At 47.5% G+C, this 14,195-nt stretch overlaps 1 protein-coding gene and 1 long non-coding RNA gene across 2 annotated transcripts in view; one reads left to right on the top strand and one right to left on the bottom strand.

The window, feature by feature from the left end:
- LOC123063138 (MADS-box transcription factor 51) overlaps positions 1 to 4,461 on the top strand; it is a 30,864-nt gene extending 26,403 nt beyond the window's left edge. Inside the window, exons 2-5 of the mRNA XM_044486880.1 lie at positions 2,663 to 2,744; positions 3,093 to 3,142; positions 3,232 to 3,328; positions 4,257 to 4,461. Coding sequence (XP_044342815.1) covers positions 2,663 to 2,744; positions 3,093 to 3,142; positions 3,232 to 3,328; positions 4,257 to 4,346 — 319 coding nt within the window. The 3' untranslated portion in view covers positions 4,347 to 4,461. The remainder of the gene's footprint in view (positions 1 to 2,662; positions 2,745 to 3,092; positions 3,143 to 3,231; positions 3,329 to 4,256) is intronic.
- Positions 3,408 to 6,507, bottom strand: LOC123063139 (uncharacterized). Its single transcript, XR_006430095.1, has 4 exons — positions 6,249 to 6,507; positions 5,059 to 5,141; positions 4,894 to 4,956; positions 3,408 to 4,034 (listed from the first exon to the last, which is right to left on the bottom strand). It is a non-coding gene; the product is annotated as an uncharacterized lncRNA (long non-coding RNA).
- Between the last annotated feature and the right edge of the window lie 7,688 nt (positions 6,508 to 14,195).

Below are 14,195 nucleotides of genomic sequence, written 5' to 3'. Positions count from 1 at the left end.
TTGACCAGATCGAACGGGGTCAAAGCAACGCAGGTGCTGCGAAGCAGTCGGGCGTGTGTGGACCAATAAGAACAACAATGTTGACCAACAATGAATTGATCGGATCTTTATAGGTCAACTCAGATCGGAGATAGCAACTGGGAGAGAGTTGATGGTGGCAAGAGAGACAAGGCAGGGTTGACTAGAGAGAGAATGATGGTGCGTGATGGTGGATCAATATCATGAGTTGTACGTGCCAAAAAAAACTAGGCTCTGATACCATGTCAGGAATATGCAACTTGTGTGTCAGGAATATGCAACTTGTGTTTCCTAAGGGCCAGTGACCAGCATATATATTCATGTATAGGTGATAAGTATGACAAAAACCTCATACAATGGGGAAAATATACATGCTATACATATAACATAAGATAACTCTAACACTATGGACCATCACGCTGATGATGCTTCCATTACGTGGCAATAGATATAGAAGTCTTTCCTTCCGTTGTTAAAGCACCTTCACGTGGGCCTATTGCTCTTGCGCTCATCTTCATCAGAAATTTGCACAGTTAAATAATATAGCGTGATCTTGTAACCGACCTAATCTAATGCATATGTTGCCCAATAGTAGTAGTTGCTTGTGTGATGGAGTGCGCACATCCAGGGAATACCTCTGGCATGAACCTTCCTCAAAAGTCTTGCTTACCCTTTTGTGTTTCCTTAAGTCGAGGCTCACAACTTAAGTAAGATTTCTTGTTTATTGGCGACACAAGATGTTTGAGGATTTGAAAGAACACCAATAGGGCATACGGCTTTGCAGGAAGAAGCATGGTGCAAAGCACCCCCATATCATATGTTTTCTTTTTTGCTAGCAAATAGGGTGCAACCCCTCATGATGATCCTAGTAGGTCGTGGATCAAGAGATATACTCCCTCATACCCCGGTCTCATGTGAGTAGTTCTTCGATATTGCCTTCTAAATGTGTGATGGAAGGGGGATATATACATGAGTGATATTGTATGCCTTTATTCACTTCATGATCGAGTGAGGCCTTCCTATTTTGCCTAAGGTTTCCAGTATGCTCCAGATGAGGAGGTACTTCAAGCTCTACCATACTATTCTCCTATGTTGAGGTTCTTCATAGTGATAGCCTTCATATGCCGAAGGTTGAAGGATGTTGGTGTGCTACTTTTCAAGGTTCATTATAGTGAGGGCCTCCATATGTCGAAGGTTGAAGGACACTGGCATGCTCCATCGAGCAAGAAGACCCTAGGATGCCATGTTCTTATAGTATCCCAACTTTACGATACCATTTTAGAACAAGGGCTTGAAGGGAAGCTCCTTAGCTACATCATCGTCACCTTCATGGACAATATCATCATTTGTTATCTTTGACCCACACCTTTTGTTAAGGCTTAAGATCCACCTCTTTGATCCTTCTAGGATGTTCTTGCTCAAATTGATGGCCCAAAGGGTTTAAATTGTGCCACAAAAGCAAACTAAAATCCTTGAACAAGATCTTGTATGGTGCCTTCGGTAATGGCAGAACTCCTAACCCTTATGTGCATCTTTCTTTACATGTTTGCTTCCTCGAGCTCTTTGCAAGGTAAGAAAAATTGCTAGGGAAGTTCTCTTGTTTCTAGTTGTTAAACGGTGAGAACATTAGCAGCTGGACTTTTTGTGCCGAAATTAATGACTTATGGATTACGTCATCTGTGGATCTTTGAAGGATGCCTTCTTTTGCAAGAACCTATACATGACCTTTCAGGATAGCGAAGATGGGGTATGCTAAAGCTCTAGAGGGCAACACGCAATGTTGTGTGCATGACCTTGTAAGGTTTGTTGGATTCTATGAGCTTCCCCTGCGATGAAAGTGCCTAAAAGGTCATTGGGGCCATCTCGGTGGCCCATTTCTTCTGAGGCAACTTAAGTAGGAAAACTGAGGAAAGATGCCAATGTTCGCGACTGGATAATCGATATGATGTGTCTTGAAGTAGTAACATCAATTTCAGGAGGCCATTGTCATCGTGTTCTTGAGCTATGTAGGGGCTTTCCTGCATGTCATATATTGTTCATTATGCTTCTTTTAGGAAAAGTGAATTGGGCCATGATCATGGTCTACACAAAAATATTGGGCTCTTCCATTCAGTAAGGAGTTAAAGGCTTCTTGAACTTTCAATGGGAACCTTCCCAAATCAACCACCTCTTAGGCAGTTAATAGGTCGGTCTTGTTCAGGCCCCTAGCCCTTTTCTTTCTAATTACTCCATCCTTTCTCCAAAAATTAGTGCAAACTATGATCGAAACAAAATAATCTATATGCAGGTAAAGTCATACTACCTGAAATTGAACTCAGTAATCCCTAATTTGTAGGTTGTATAAGCTTGGTGAAGTCACTTCTAAACTTCTTATCTTCATAAAATCTCTATTTGCATATGCTCTCCAAAATTATTGTTATTGCAAGTTCTGAATAAAAAGGTGGTACAAAAGCTTCTGAAATTACACTAGGTAGATATTGTTTCTGCAGGTAGAGACATAACCTATATTCAGGTAAGACAGAGAGATATGATTTCTATTTTACTGTTTTCTCATAGTACATAGAATTGTGTTTAAAATTGCCAGCCATAGCCTAAAGCTTGAAAGTGCAGTTTCCAAACGTTAATGTTATCCATTTATTTTCAGCATAGAAGGTACATATGACCGCTATCAGGCATTTGCAAGAGCCGGAAAGGACGTGAATGAACCTGGTGCAAGTAACAACAATGTACATTAATCACTATAGCTTTTCTTATTGCATAGCTTAGATCTAGTTTATGTGTGGAACATTCAGCTGCCAAGCATCATACTGTGGATTTTATAAGTCTGTATTTCTGAATTTATCATGGAAATGCACTATGCATGATGAAGTGTTTGTTATCAAGAATTATGTTGCCTATGCACAGGACCAGCAAAATGAGTTAAATATGATTATTTTTATAATCTAAGTCTAGGTTGTAATCATGCCATTTTGTATCCAGGATAGCCAAATTGTATAATTGTTTATATACTCTTTTTAAGCAAGATTGTCTGTATCCCCACATATCTCTGACATGATATGTTGATTCTGAACCAGGATGGAGATCCTTCAAATATACAGTCAAGGCTTAAAGAGATTACTTCCTGGTAGCCCTTGAGGCTTTACACCATATCTCCTACAGTAGTATGTTATTTACCGCGTTTAGTGCAATGCTGATGATGTGCAATCCTGAAAGGTCTCTTCAAAACAATGCTGATGACTCAGATGCTAATGAGCTAGAGAAACTGGAGAAACTACTGACAGATGCTTTGAAGAATACAAGATCCAAGAAGGTACACCTAAATGACTCTGTTCATATTTGTAACCAACTTTCGTAGCAAGGAATCAAGTTTCTGGTTCCTGTTGCCCCCTTGCACCATCAGAAAATGCTCTGTTTTCAGCCATTTTCATTAATTAGGCAGTTCACAGTTTTAGCATGATCTTAGTTGCTCCAGTCTCGCTCTTGACACTCCAACTAGACATAAGCAATCCATGGTTCCTTACCAAAAAAATCTCCTACCTGATGGTGTACGGCATATATTTTTCATTTGGATTGACTATTCTCAAGCACAACAGACAGTTCAATGATGTAGTTGCATCTAGACTCTTAATGGTCCTGAACGTGTCAGTTCCTATATCTTGGTAAATGATAGGTAAAATACATTGAAAAAAGAACTCACTGGCTAATTCACAATACATGTGGCTGTGTTTGATAGTTTCACTGTTTCAGCACAACTCAGAGGAAGTAAGCTGCTAGTACATTTTCTAAATTCAGCAATAAAGGTAGATGTGCTACTGTGCTATAGACCTGTATTGTGTAGAACTGTACTTGGATGAACTGTCCTGTGATGTGAAGTCAAAGATGTTCTGGCTATACAAGAATCAGGCTACCATTGATGTTTACCATAAGACAGCGACAAGTTGGTTCTGTTGTCATTTTTCTGAGTATTGTGTAGCTTATTCCAGGGCATTAGTAAGCCTGTTTGTATTGCAGGCTGCCTGAAATGACAGACAAAATGGAGACATCAGAATATATCCTGTCAGTTACCTGCAAACAAGAAATTAAAATTTTGAAATAGAACCTGGCATGAGAGTTCAGTCAACACAAAGACTATTGCAAGGCTATTTCGCGTGTAAATTAAAACGGGGTATTGCTGTATTATCTGGATCCATGTGGAAAGACTTATTTACAAGCTTTGCTTTGTTGCCACTGGAGTGCAGATGTTGGCGCAACGAAATAGCGGTGCGGGAACGAGTGCAAGCGGCGAGAACTCCGGTCGTCCTAGGGGACAGAAGGAAGGAAGGACTTGAGCAGCCATATGATGTGCATGCATTTGGTACAAGGAAAGCTCTGCTGCTGATGCCAATCTCTTCCCCAGCTATTGGTTATGAAAGAGTTGTGAAGGCTGCTGCTTGTAAGGTCCAGCAGGGAAATTTCAATAAAAGGGTGGTGGGTTAACACCAGCAATGTCCTTGTTAAGTTATTTGATGTTCTTACTAACCTATCAGTCTGTTGTCAGTCTTCTCCACACAGATTATACGCAGCTGAGTGAGAAATCAGTTTATGTGGACACACCTTATATAACCTGACGAGAGCAGATGCTACCTCTAAGACTGGTTTTTCATTCCATCCCATGCTGCTGATTTTTTTATACGTATCTTTCTCAGAGTAGTATAATTTTTCATTCTGTGGCCCTAAATAAAAATCTTGAGAGAAAATAGAAATATATTGTGATGGTATAAGTTGGCTGTGTTGCCATCATGGGGTGGAGTAAGAACATGGCACATAGTTGAAAACAGCAAGCAAAGACCTGAACCAGTCAGGCATTCAGTAGGCAGAGTTTGCTAATCGACCCACCTTATAACTGTAATCTCACCAATCAGTCCGGAACCGCAGGAATCTTGGCATGCACACATTTCCCTGCGATGGAAACAGCACCGACGAGAGATGTCAAACACAAGCCTCAAGAAAATTTAGAACAGCGAGGGACGAGTACGGGACGACAGCAGGAAGAAACCACACCTGAGATGTAACACCGGCGCCGCGGACGCCCAGCCAGCCTCCGGCAATGGCGGCACACGAGGTCACCAGCCGCGGATGCATGCCTGAGATGAATGTAATCAGTCTGAATCAACTAAATATAAATTGACCCATCGATCCGCCGTTGGCCGGCGCTCGCCGGAGCGGGCCACCGCCACACGGCGCTAGCGGCGGCGTACATAGCTCGGACAAACACCAGGAAGGGGGAAGGCGTCGTCCGTCCACTTCTACCCTCTCTCCGGACTCCGGTGGTTTCGCTGGCCGCGCAAAGCTAAGCAGCTTGGGGCCGTCGCGCCGTTCAAATGGCCACGCGCGCCCGGGCGCGTAGTGTCCCTCGCGGACGGAGACGTCACGCTGCCTACGTCATATCACCCGCGGTCATTGCCTAAAAGAAAAAAATATCACTGTGCTACGCCCCATATCGGGCATGTCCTCTCCTCGGGCCAGTCAATGACTCGCCTTTTCAGTCCGTTGCAGAGCCATGGTGGCGGCCGGGCGGCCGGGCGCCCCTTGGAGATGTGCTGGGGGTCAAAGCGGGCTGGAAAAGTCTAGAGGATGGGAGAAACGGGCGGTAACAGCTTTGGCATGCATACGTTTTGCAGGAATCTCGGAGCGGTAGAAAACGACGCACCTGGTGGACAAGCAAAGCATCATGCACCGCGACCTGCCGCCTGCGGACGGACGAACGGAGGCTAGGCGAGGCATTGGTGTCCGGCTCGGCGGCTGGAACGCGCGTGCGGCGCCGGCCGGACCGGACACCACTGCCGACCCTGGCATGGCGCCCGGTTCTGACTGGCGCGCCGGCCGGCACTACATCAACAATGTCTGCTCCGCCATCCAGCCGGCAGCGCTCGCCCGACGACGACGGACGCCCATCCCTGCGCCTCTCCCGGGGCCTCCACCTATCGGACGCCCATGTACCCAAATCTGTGTTGGGTAATCCGTGTACACGCGACGCAGAGAGCCGGCTTCAGTTTTGTTGGCAAAAACCTGGCCGACATCTAGACCAGCGAGGCCATGGGACGAAACATGATCTCTCCAAACGATGCAAAGCAAGTTGAACACAGAACGCATCGAGGCAGCAGCAGAGCAAACAGACATGGGAGGAGGAAGGTGACAAAAAGAAACAGGAAGGAAACACATCAGCAGGGAGGAGAAGATATTTTGCTTACCACATAGCCGGCGACGCCTGGACGAACGAAGGGAGTGGAGGCGAGCGTCGCCATTTGGCTGCCTCCCGGCCGCTACCTCCAACTAGAGAGGCAGGCTTCGGCGTTTCGCCGCGTTTTATGCTTGGCCCCTCCGCCGACCACAGGTCCGGCAGAAGAGCAGCAACGCCGTGTCGACGGGCCATTGGCCGGAGCTCCTGGAGGCTGTCCTTTTTGCTCCTGTCACCGCGTACGGCGCCTTGTGCACGCTCGCGAGGGCGCGGATCGACCGCCGCGTATACAGCTTTGGGGTTTGGTCCAGCCGGAGTACAGGGGCACGCGTCGGCTCGCTGCGGCGCGCACGTAGGGTGCTCCGTGGCAGTTAGTGGCCGGGGCCGGCGCAGGAAGAACGTCACAGACCTGCTGTGTCCCAATCTCCCAAGGGCATCTCCAGTCGTTGGCCCCCCATGGGCGTCTAAAAGTGCCGCCTGAGGGTGAGCCGGCGCAAAAAATGGTTCTGGGGCAAGTCGGTCCCCAGCCGTCGGCCTCCAGGGCCGCCTCCAGGCGCGTATTAAAAAGAAAGAACTGTTCGGCGAAGTTATGATAAAAAATAGTTAAATTTTGGCCAAACATGGCAAATTTCGATGAAATTCGCGCATTTTCATTACATTAACCTAATCTAAAAAAGAAAAGGGCTGAAGTCGTCGCCGCCATCGTCGTCGTCGGCCTTCTCCTCCTTGACGCGGGCGCCCCTACTAGACCCCTGCCACTACTAGGAAAAGGCATACTAATGGCGCACCTAATTTGGCCATTAATGACGCATTAGTGGTGTGCCATTAGTAGCACGCCATTAGTATATTTTACTAATGGCGCACCACACATGCGTCATTAGTATATACAATAGTGCGCCATTAGTATGCCTCCCAGGAGGGCATGTATACCCAGGTGCTTTGGCATACTAATGGCGCACGACAGCAAGATGCGCCATTAGTAACTTCGGCATACTAATGGCGCACTGTTTAATGATGCGCCATTAGTATCCTTTGGCATACTAATGGCGCACTATGATGTGATGCGCCATTAGTATGAATATTAGGTTTTTTTTATTTTTTTATTTTCTGTTTTTTGCACAGGTTACAAAATGTATAATTAGACAAAATATAGACAACACAAATCAACAACAGATTCATCGAATACAATAGAAGATTAGTCTCTGAATACAATTCATCATTTTAGTCTCCGAATACAAGTCATCATATTAGTCTCCGAATTGAAAAGACCGAACAAAGATAGAACATTATATTACAAGTCTCGAGACCGCGAGTTTGTCTTCACATTACAAGTCGATATCGATCATCTAAACTACCATCACATAGAAGAGAGCTGCGGTCATCACGATGAGCATCATCACGATGAAACTCGTCTTCATCCGGTTCCTCCAACGCTCCCTCCCCTCTCCCGCTAGATAGCGGGCGTATCTAGATTTGGCCTCGGCCCTAGTGGCGTACCCTTTGTAATTGTTACCGCTGAATCAGTGAACCTGTCTCCAACACTCCTCCCAGTCGTCGTAGACTCCGGGAACCTTACCCTTGTACACGACATACCACGGCATCGCTATGCAGTAGCCAAACGAAACGTTAGTACCAATTCACAGACAATACATAAGTAATATATAAGTATGCAACAGAACGATCGGAAGAGAAAAGTAAGACATTAATAGCATCAATTACATCTTAAGTTGAACGACTCTCGAAACCAAAGAGACATACTACAAGTTCATTAAAGTTTAATTACAACATGAGCCAATCGATGTTTCAGAACTAGACACAACATCACTGCTTTCGACTCGACTCAAGGGACCGGAGCGTGGATGAAGCCGCTGTCTATCGTGGGAGTCATGAAAGAACGGGCGTTGTCATCCTGCATTTGTAGGATTGTGTCGATGTCACTGTTGGACGGTTGATTTCTGAGGTAGAACTGCCCCGCGGTACGAAGGACATCTTGATGGATGATTTCCGCAAACTCCGACTGGATGCGAAAGAATTCTTGTCTGATGTCCGCGTCCTGGATTGCCGACACGCTCGCGGCCCAATCTTTGAGTCTACTCGGTAGCAGAAGTTAATGATGGTCCCGTATGATCGCCCGCATGTGATGGATGGCGTAGTAGGCACCCTTCTGACCGTCAGGCGGCTGCTTGACGCAGCAGAACATCGTATTGTGGGAGAACACGTGCTTGCCGTACTTACGAATAGGCCTGGTGAAGGTGCCTCCAGATTTGACGTAGCCGGGGAGAACATCATCAAGAACCTTCTTGACATTTGTGTAGTCTACGTTCGACTGACGGTCCGGGTCGAAATACGTGGCCATGGAATATTCGGGACTTAGGAGGATGAGCGTGCAACGTGTGTCACTGCAGAAAACATGGAATGTTAAAAGAAAAACGATCGAAATCTAAGAATTCATATGTTACGGGGCGGTTGAGGGGAGGACTTACTCGGGAAAGTAAGGCACGAGGAAGTTATCCTTATCTTGGTTTGCCAGAATGACTCCTTCGAGGTAAGAACTCGCGACTTGCCGGTCCCCAGCGCTGCCCAAGATCTTGGCACGCATGTAGAAGGGGTCGACTATCACGATGTCCGGGGTCTTGTCGCGAATGATCCGCATCTCCATACTCAGCGAAAATAGCCAAACGAAGGTGTAGTGCAGCGGATGAAGGTTCAACATAGCGTGGATGTCATCAAACCGCAGGACGATCGTACCCCCGATGGAGTTATCCACAAAGCCCTTGCCCTCTGGCACCTTGGCCGCGAAAACCGGGTATGCCACATCCTTCTCTCCGAGACGCCGCTTCTCCAAAGAAAGAACACTGTCATGCAGACTCCGCATAGCACCGGTTGCAGCATCGAGCATATTTCTCGGTAGCATCGGCCTACCCGCCACATGCACCCTCCTCGAGATATCCTCAGGTGAAGGTGGCCCGTCCTGAGCACGGATCGTACTCGGTGCCGGCTGGCCCGCACCCTTGTTAGTCTTTCTTTTGTGTGCCTTCTTCTTCTCCTGTAATGGGACCGAGTTCTGCTCACAGACTGCCTTCTTGAGTGTGTTGGGGCTGATCATATTTCGCACCTCGCCTATCTGAGGCTCGGTGAAGTCGGCAGCTGGAGGCGTCTCCTGAGAGCTGAACTGCAGACGACGCCTGTTGCAACTTGGCTTCTCCGCGGTACCAGCTAGATCGCGCACGTCTTTTGTTCGGTTGGGTTCTTGAGAAGGAGGCCCCATAAGTCGCCACCGTACCCATGATCGGCAAAGTACTGATCGACGTTGGCAAATGTATCGTCGTCGTCGTCGTTCTGATCCTGTGCCATATGCATGTTTGGATCCAGTGGCATAGGGATGTCCGGCACCGTTGCGGCGGTCTTGCCATGGGGCCGACTTGGCGCCGGCACGACTGGCGGTGTTGTCTTTGGGGTGGTGTCCCCCGCCCCCAAATGAATCTGGCTCTTCGGCCAAAGTAGGGGCCAGCTCAGGCAGGCGCTGAGGGTCATCACGTCATCATCGTCGGTCCCGACGGGTCAAATCGGAGGTAACAACTCGTCGCAGCCTGGCAGCACCCGAACCAGTTGAACCCTAAACAAGTTGGGTGGCATCTGGGTACCGTGGAATAAGGGGTTGCCCGGTTGAACGATTTTGCCCTTGGCGACATCGACCAACTCGTTGTTCATGAAGTGCAGGAGAGTGCACGGAACGTCGGCGGCGCCCTGCGAAAACATGTAGGGCGTCAGGGATGCCCAGTCAAAGGCAAGGAGATGAAGTCCTCGGCCGAGAGAGGTTTAATTAGTTACCGTGATGATGGCGTCGAGCTCGGCTAATGTCGAGGCACCGCCAACGGCGGGCGTGCAGTTGACGGAGGGGCCGCTTGCTGTAGAGGTGCCGGCCGACGTACACCCGGGTGCATTAAGCTCCCGTGCCGGCGTCGGAGACACCAATGCCGCCTCCGCCGGAGACACCAATGGCTCCGCCATCGCGTTCTGCGAGTTGCTGGCCGTGAAGCTAGGAATCGGTGGCGGTCCCTGTTGGCCGCCCGCAATCCACGCACTAATCCCCTGGATCAAGGTAGGCACAATTGCGGTGATCGTCGCTCCGAGTTGTTGTTGCACTTGCTCTTGGACAATCTCCGGAATCCGCGCCACCTGTGCCCTGAGTTCTTGAACCTCGCGCGCCTGGCTTTCCGAGCTGGTCTTTTTCTCCTTTCACCCACCAGTGTTATAGTATGACGACCATTTTGTCGACAAGCCTTTGCCGGCCACACGACCAGCTGATGTCGGCTTACTGAGCTTATCCTTGTTCTTCATTACATTCAACGCCCTATTTAGAGTGGTGTCCCAAGGGTTGCTCTTAGTCGACCCCGCGCTACTGCTTTCAGTCGCCTGCGGAAGGAATGTGAACCATTTAGAAATTTGGCTTCATTAATTAGAATGCAACCATATGGAGCTAATTACGCGAGGGTGTATTCCTTACTAGAACAAGCTCAAGCGCCCTGGTCTTCGGATCCGTGGTAAGCTCCTTTGTTTTCGGGTCCTTCTTGTACTGGGCCCTGACAAAGTTCCTGGTCTGCTTGTCACCGTATTTATCGAAGAGGGGCGGTAGGCCTTGCTCGGCACGGTCCGCCTCCTCCTTTTCCCATATAGGCTCCGCCACTCTGTAACCGCCGGGACCGAGTGTGTGTTCCCCTAAGTTCAGCTCCCGCATTTCTTTCCCCCACTTACTTGATTCGGAGCTTGCGGTGCTCGAGCAATTGATCTTGAAGTCGTTGTAGTCATCTTCGGTGATCGAAGGATTTTTCTCCTTGATCTTCTCATAACTCTCACCTTTCTCGATCATTCTCTTCACATTGCTTTTCCAAGTAGACAGGGCCGTGCTCATCTTCGTGAGGGCAGCATTGTTCACTTTATTCCCTTTGAGGCTTGTGTTTTCAAATTCAGCGGGGAACTTGTATCATTCGTGCAGCTTCGTGAAGAGGAGGTTGCGCAAATTCCCTCGGTCAGGATGCCTGAGGTTCTCGGTGTTGATCGAGACGGTGCTCCGGAGAATGCACCCGAGCTGAAGCGAGTACCCCTTGACTATTCGTTCGGGCGCCGTTGGATTCCCGTTGGAGTCCACTTCAGTAACTTCCTCCTTGAGGGTGCGGAGCACGGTCGGGCGCCGGTCCTTCCGTTGCCTCTTTGGTTGGCTGCCATCTGTGTGTGCGCCGCCATCATCAGTGGTGGCATCCTCGGCGACACCATCAGTGGTGGCATCAGTGGGGTCATCCTCGGCGGTACCATCAGTGGTCTCAGGATCGGTGGGGAAGGTGGCGTCCTCATACAAGTGAGGTTGTTCCTCCATCTCCTGGGACAGCTCCCAGAATTTCTTGCCGCCCGAACCCCCGGCCTCATCGTTGTTGGCCATGTTTCTCTATAAATAGGAACAAAGTTTTGTCAAAAAGTTGGTTATTGTCAAGGAACAAGATCTCTAAGTTGACCAAATAACCTAATTCTCGAGGAATGTCACCAAAAAGTTGGTTATTGTCAAGGAACAATTGAGAGATGTTTGTGATATTGCCTAGGTGTTTTGGGATAGAACCTGTTAGTGTGTTGTTGCTAAGGTCCAAGTCCACGTTCTCAGGGTAACCTAGTTCTTGAGGGGTGTGTCTAGAAAGTTGGTTGCTATAAAGATACAAGGTTGTGAGTTTGGTCAAATTGCCTATGATGTTTGTGATATTGCCTTGGATCTTGAAGGCACTGTTGCATGATGCAGTGGTACAGCCAGCATGGGACCTCATCTTTGCAGGCTAATTTTCTAGATTGTAACACTGGGATTTGTGCACAAGCTAAGCTAGCTAAGACAGTAGCTTCCTTGCAACCCACAAAAGACAAAGGAAAAGGGGTGAAAAGGGGGAGATGGTTAGCTTTGATGAGCAGGCAACATCTTCCTAACCCCCTTCTTCTTGTCTCCTCTCACTATCTCTCTCACACACATGGCAAGCAAGGGTGTCTGAGTGTGTGAAAAAAATACTAAACTAATCCAACCACTAAAGCAAATTAATTTTTATTTTGGTTGAGAATCGGGCACCTTCTAGGTCAAGAAAATTGGGCATGACCTTTGCTAATTTTCTTGACCTTGGAGTGCCCCATTTCTCAATCGAAATGGAAATTAATCAACGTTTCAGGAGAAAGGGGTCATTTTAGAAGATCACAAGTAGCAGCAGCATCACTTGACAAAATCACAACTAGCAGCAGCAACTCGCAGATAGCAGCAGCAGCATCACTTGACAAGTAGTACATCAGCAGCAGCATGCATGCACTGGTCCATGGCACAGTCCATGACCCAGAACAGAGCACTTTACTAAAAATGAAGAAGAAAAAAGGCATGCATGCACTGGTTGTAGCAAATCATCACTTCTGAATCAAAACACCATGCTGGTGTAGCCATAGGCCCACATTAGTCTAAAATCCTGCTTTATTTTTCACAACAGAAAGGTCAAAACAACAATAAAAAGGAGAGCCCAATCTGGTCTAATTGATCCTTGGAAATTATAGAATGTTCATCTATGCATGGAAAAACAACAATTAGGACAGGGAAATTACTATGCAGCTAATAGTCTTTAAGCATTGAAACACAGCTAAGGTTACAACCCAGAAGTGATGGTTAACACTTCTAATAAACATGGCAATTTTAAATTATGACACACAATGCCATAATTAATCAAGAGTTACTACTACAATACTCATGTACTCCATCTTACAGAGTTACTCCATCACAGCAACAACAACCTTGCAGATCAAAAATGATTTGTGTAATCTGGTTGGTACTCTTACAGTTGCATAAATTGAAAAAAAATTGATCTGTGTGATCTGGGTTATAGTATCAGCAACCTTGCATTACCAAATTATCAACTAGCACTAATCAGCAAGCAGCAACCGGCAAAAGGGCACTGATTTAGTACCATTGACAGTTCACAGCAGCAAAAATTTGAGACGTACTAACACGAGCTATCAATCACAGTAGCAAAACAAATCCATTCGTCCATCTATTCAATATGCAACAGCAACATCCACCCATCCGGCTAACAAACAGAGGGGTGGGGAACATGGAGATGAGAGGCACCTGTTCTCGAGGCTCACAACTGAAAAATAATTAATAGCTTGCAATAACACATCTTAGTGGAACCAGGCAAGAGAAATAAAAGTTGGCTTGCATTGTGGCTTTTGATGGATGTACGGTCTGCATCAGAAACTACACAGAGACCATCGAAACATGGAACTTCATCCGAGGACATGGAACAAACCTTTCTTTCTCTGCTTCCCCTTCTCACTCCACCTCCAGCCTACTTCTTCCGGTCTGGCTTCACCCACTCCGCCTGCTTGTCCCCCTTCCAAGTTCCAGTACCAACAAGATGGAAACAAACAAAATCAGAAACTGCTTTGCCAATTTACAGCACTACTTTTTCCACTTGTTACAAGTTTATGGACCTGACAAGTTTGCGATAATGCTAAGGGATTTAACAGTGGTATATATGCGCTGAACGTATCAGCTGGGAGGCCTTCTCTTGTATATATGTTCTAGTGTCACAATGAAGGTGGGATGGCTAGTAATAGCACTAGTTCGATTCAACCCAAATGGATTGGGCTTAATTGACTTGACAGATTACCACAGACGTAACACAGTACACGTCGCGCGGATTTGCAAACAAAATTAGCACAGCAGATGGGTTCAAATCAAAACAGGCTACAGATTCTAAATCTACGAGTAAACTAACATCCTAAACATTCTAGGCAGCCCAATCACAAACTAAAAGAAAAAATAGGGGAAGCTCACCGGGGCACCGGGGCGGCGGGGTGTCGGGGCGGCTAGGGCGTCGGGATGGCGGGGCGCCTGGTTGTCGAGGCGGCGGGGCGCCGGGCTGGCGGGGCGCCGAGGGTGTCGGGGCGG

This window comes from Triticum aestivum, chromosome 3A (assembly GCF_018294505.1).
Source record: "Triticum aestivum cultivar Chinese Spring chromosome 3A, IWGSC CS RefSeq v2.1, whole genome shotgun sequence".
Taxonomy (NCBI): Eukaryota; Viridiplantae; Streptophyta; class Magnoliopsida; order Poales; family Poaceae; genus Triticum; species Triticum aestivum.
The sequence above is the reverse complement of the archived record's forward strand: the minus strand, read 5'-3'. Positions and strand labels throughout refer to the sequence as shown.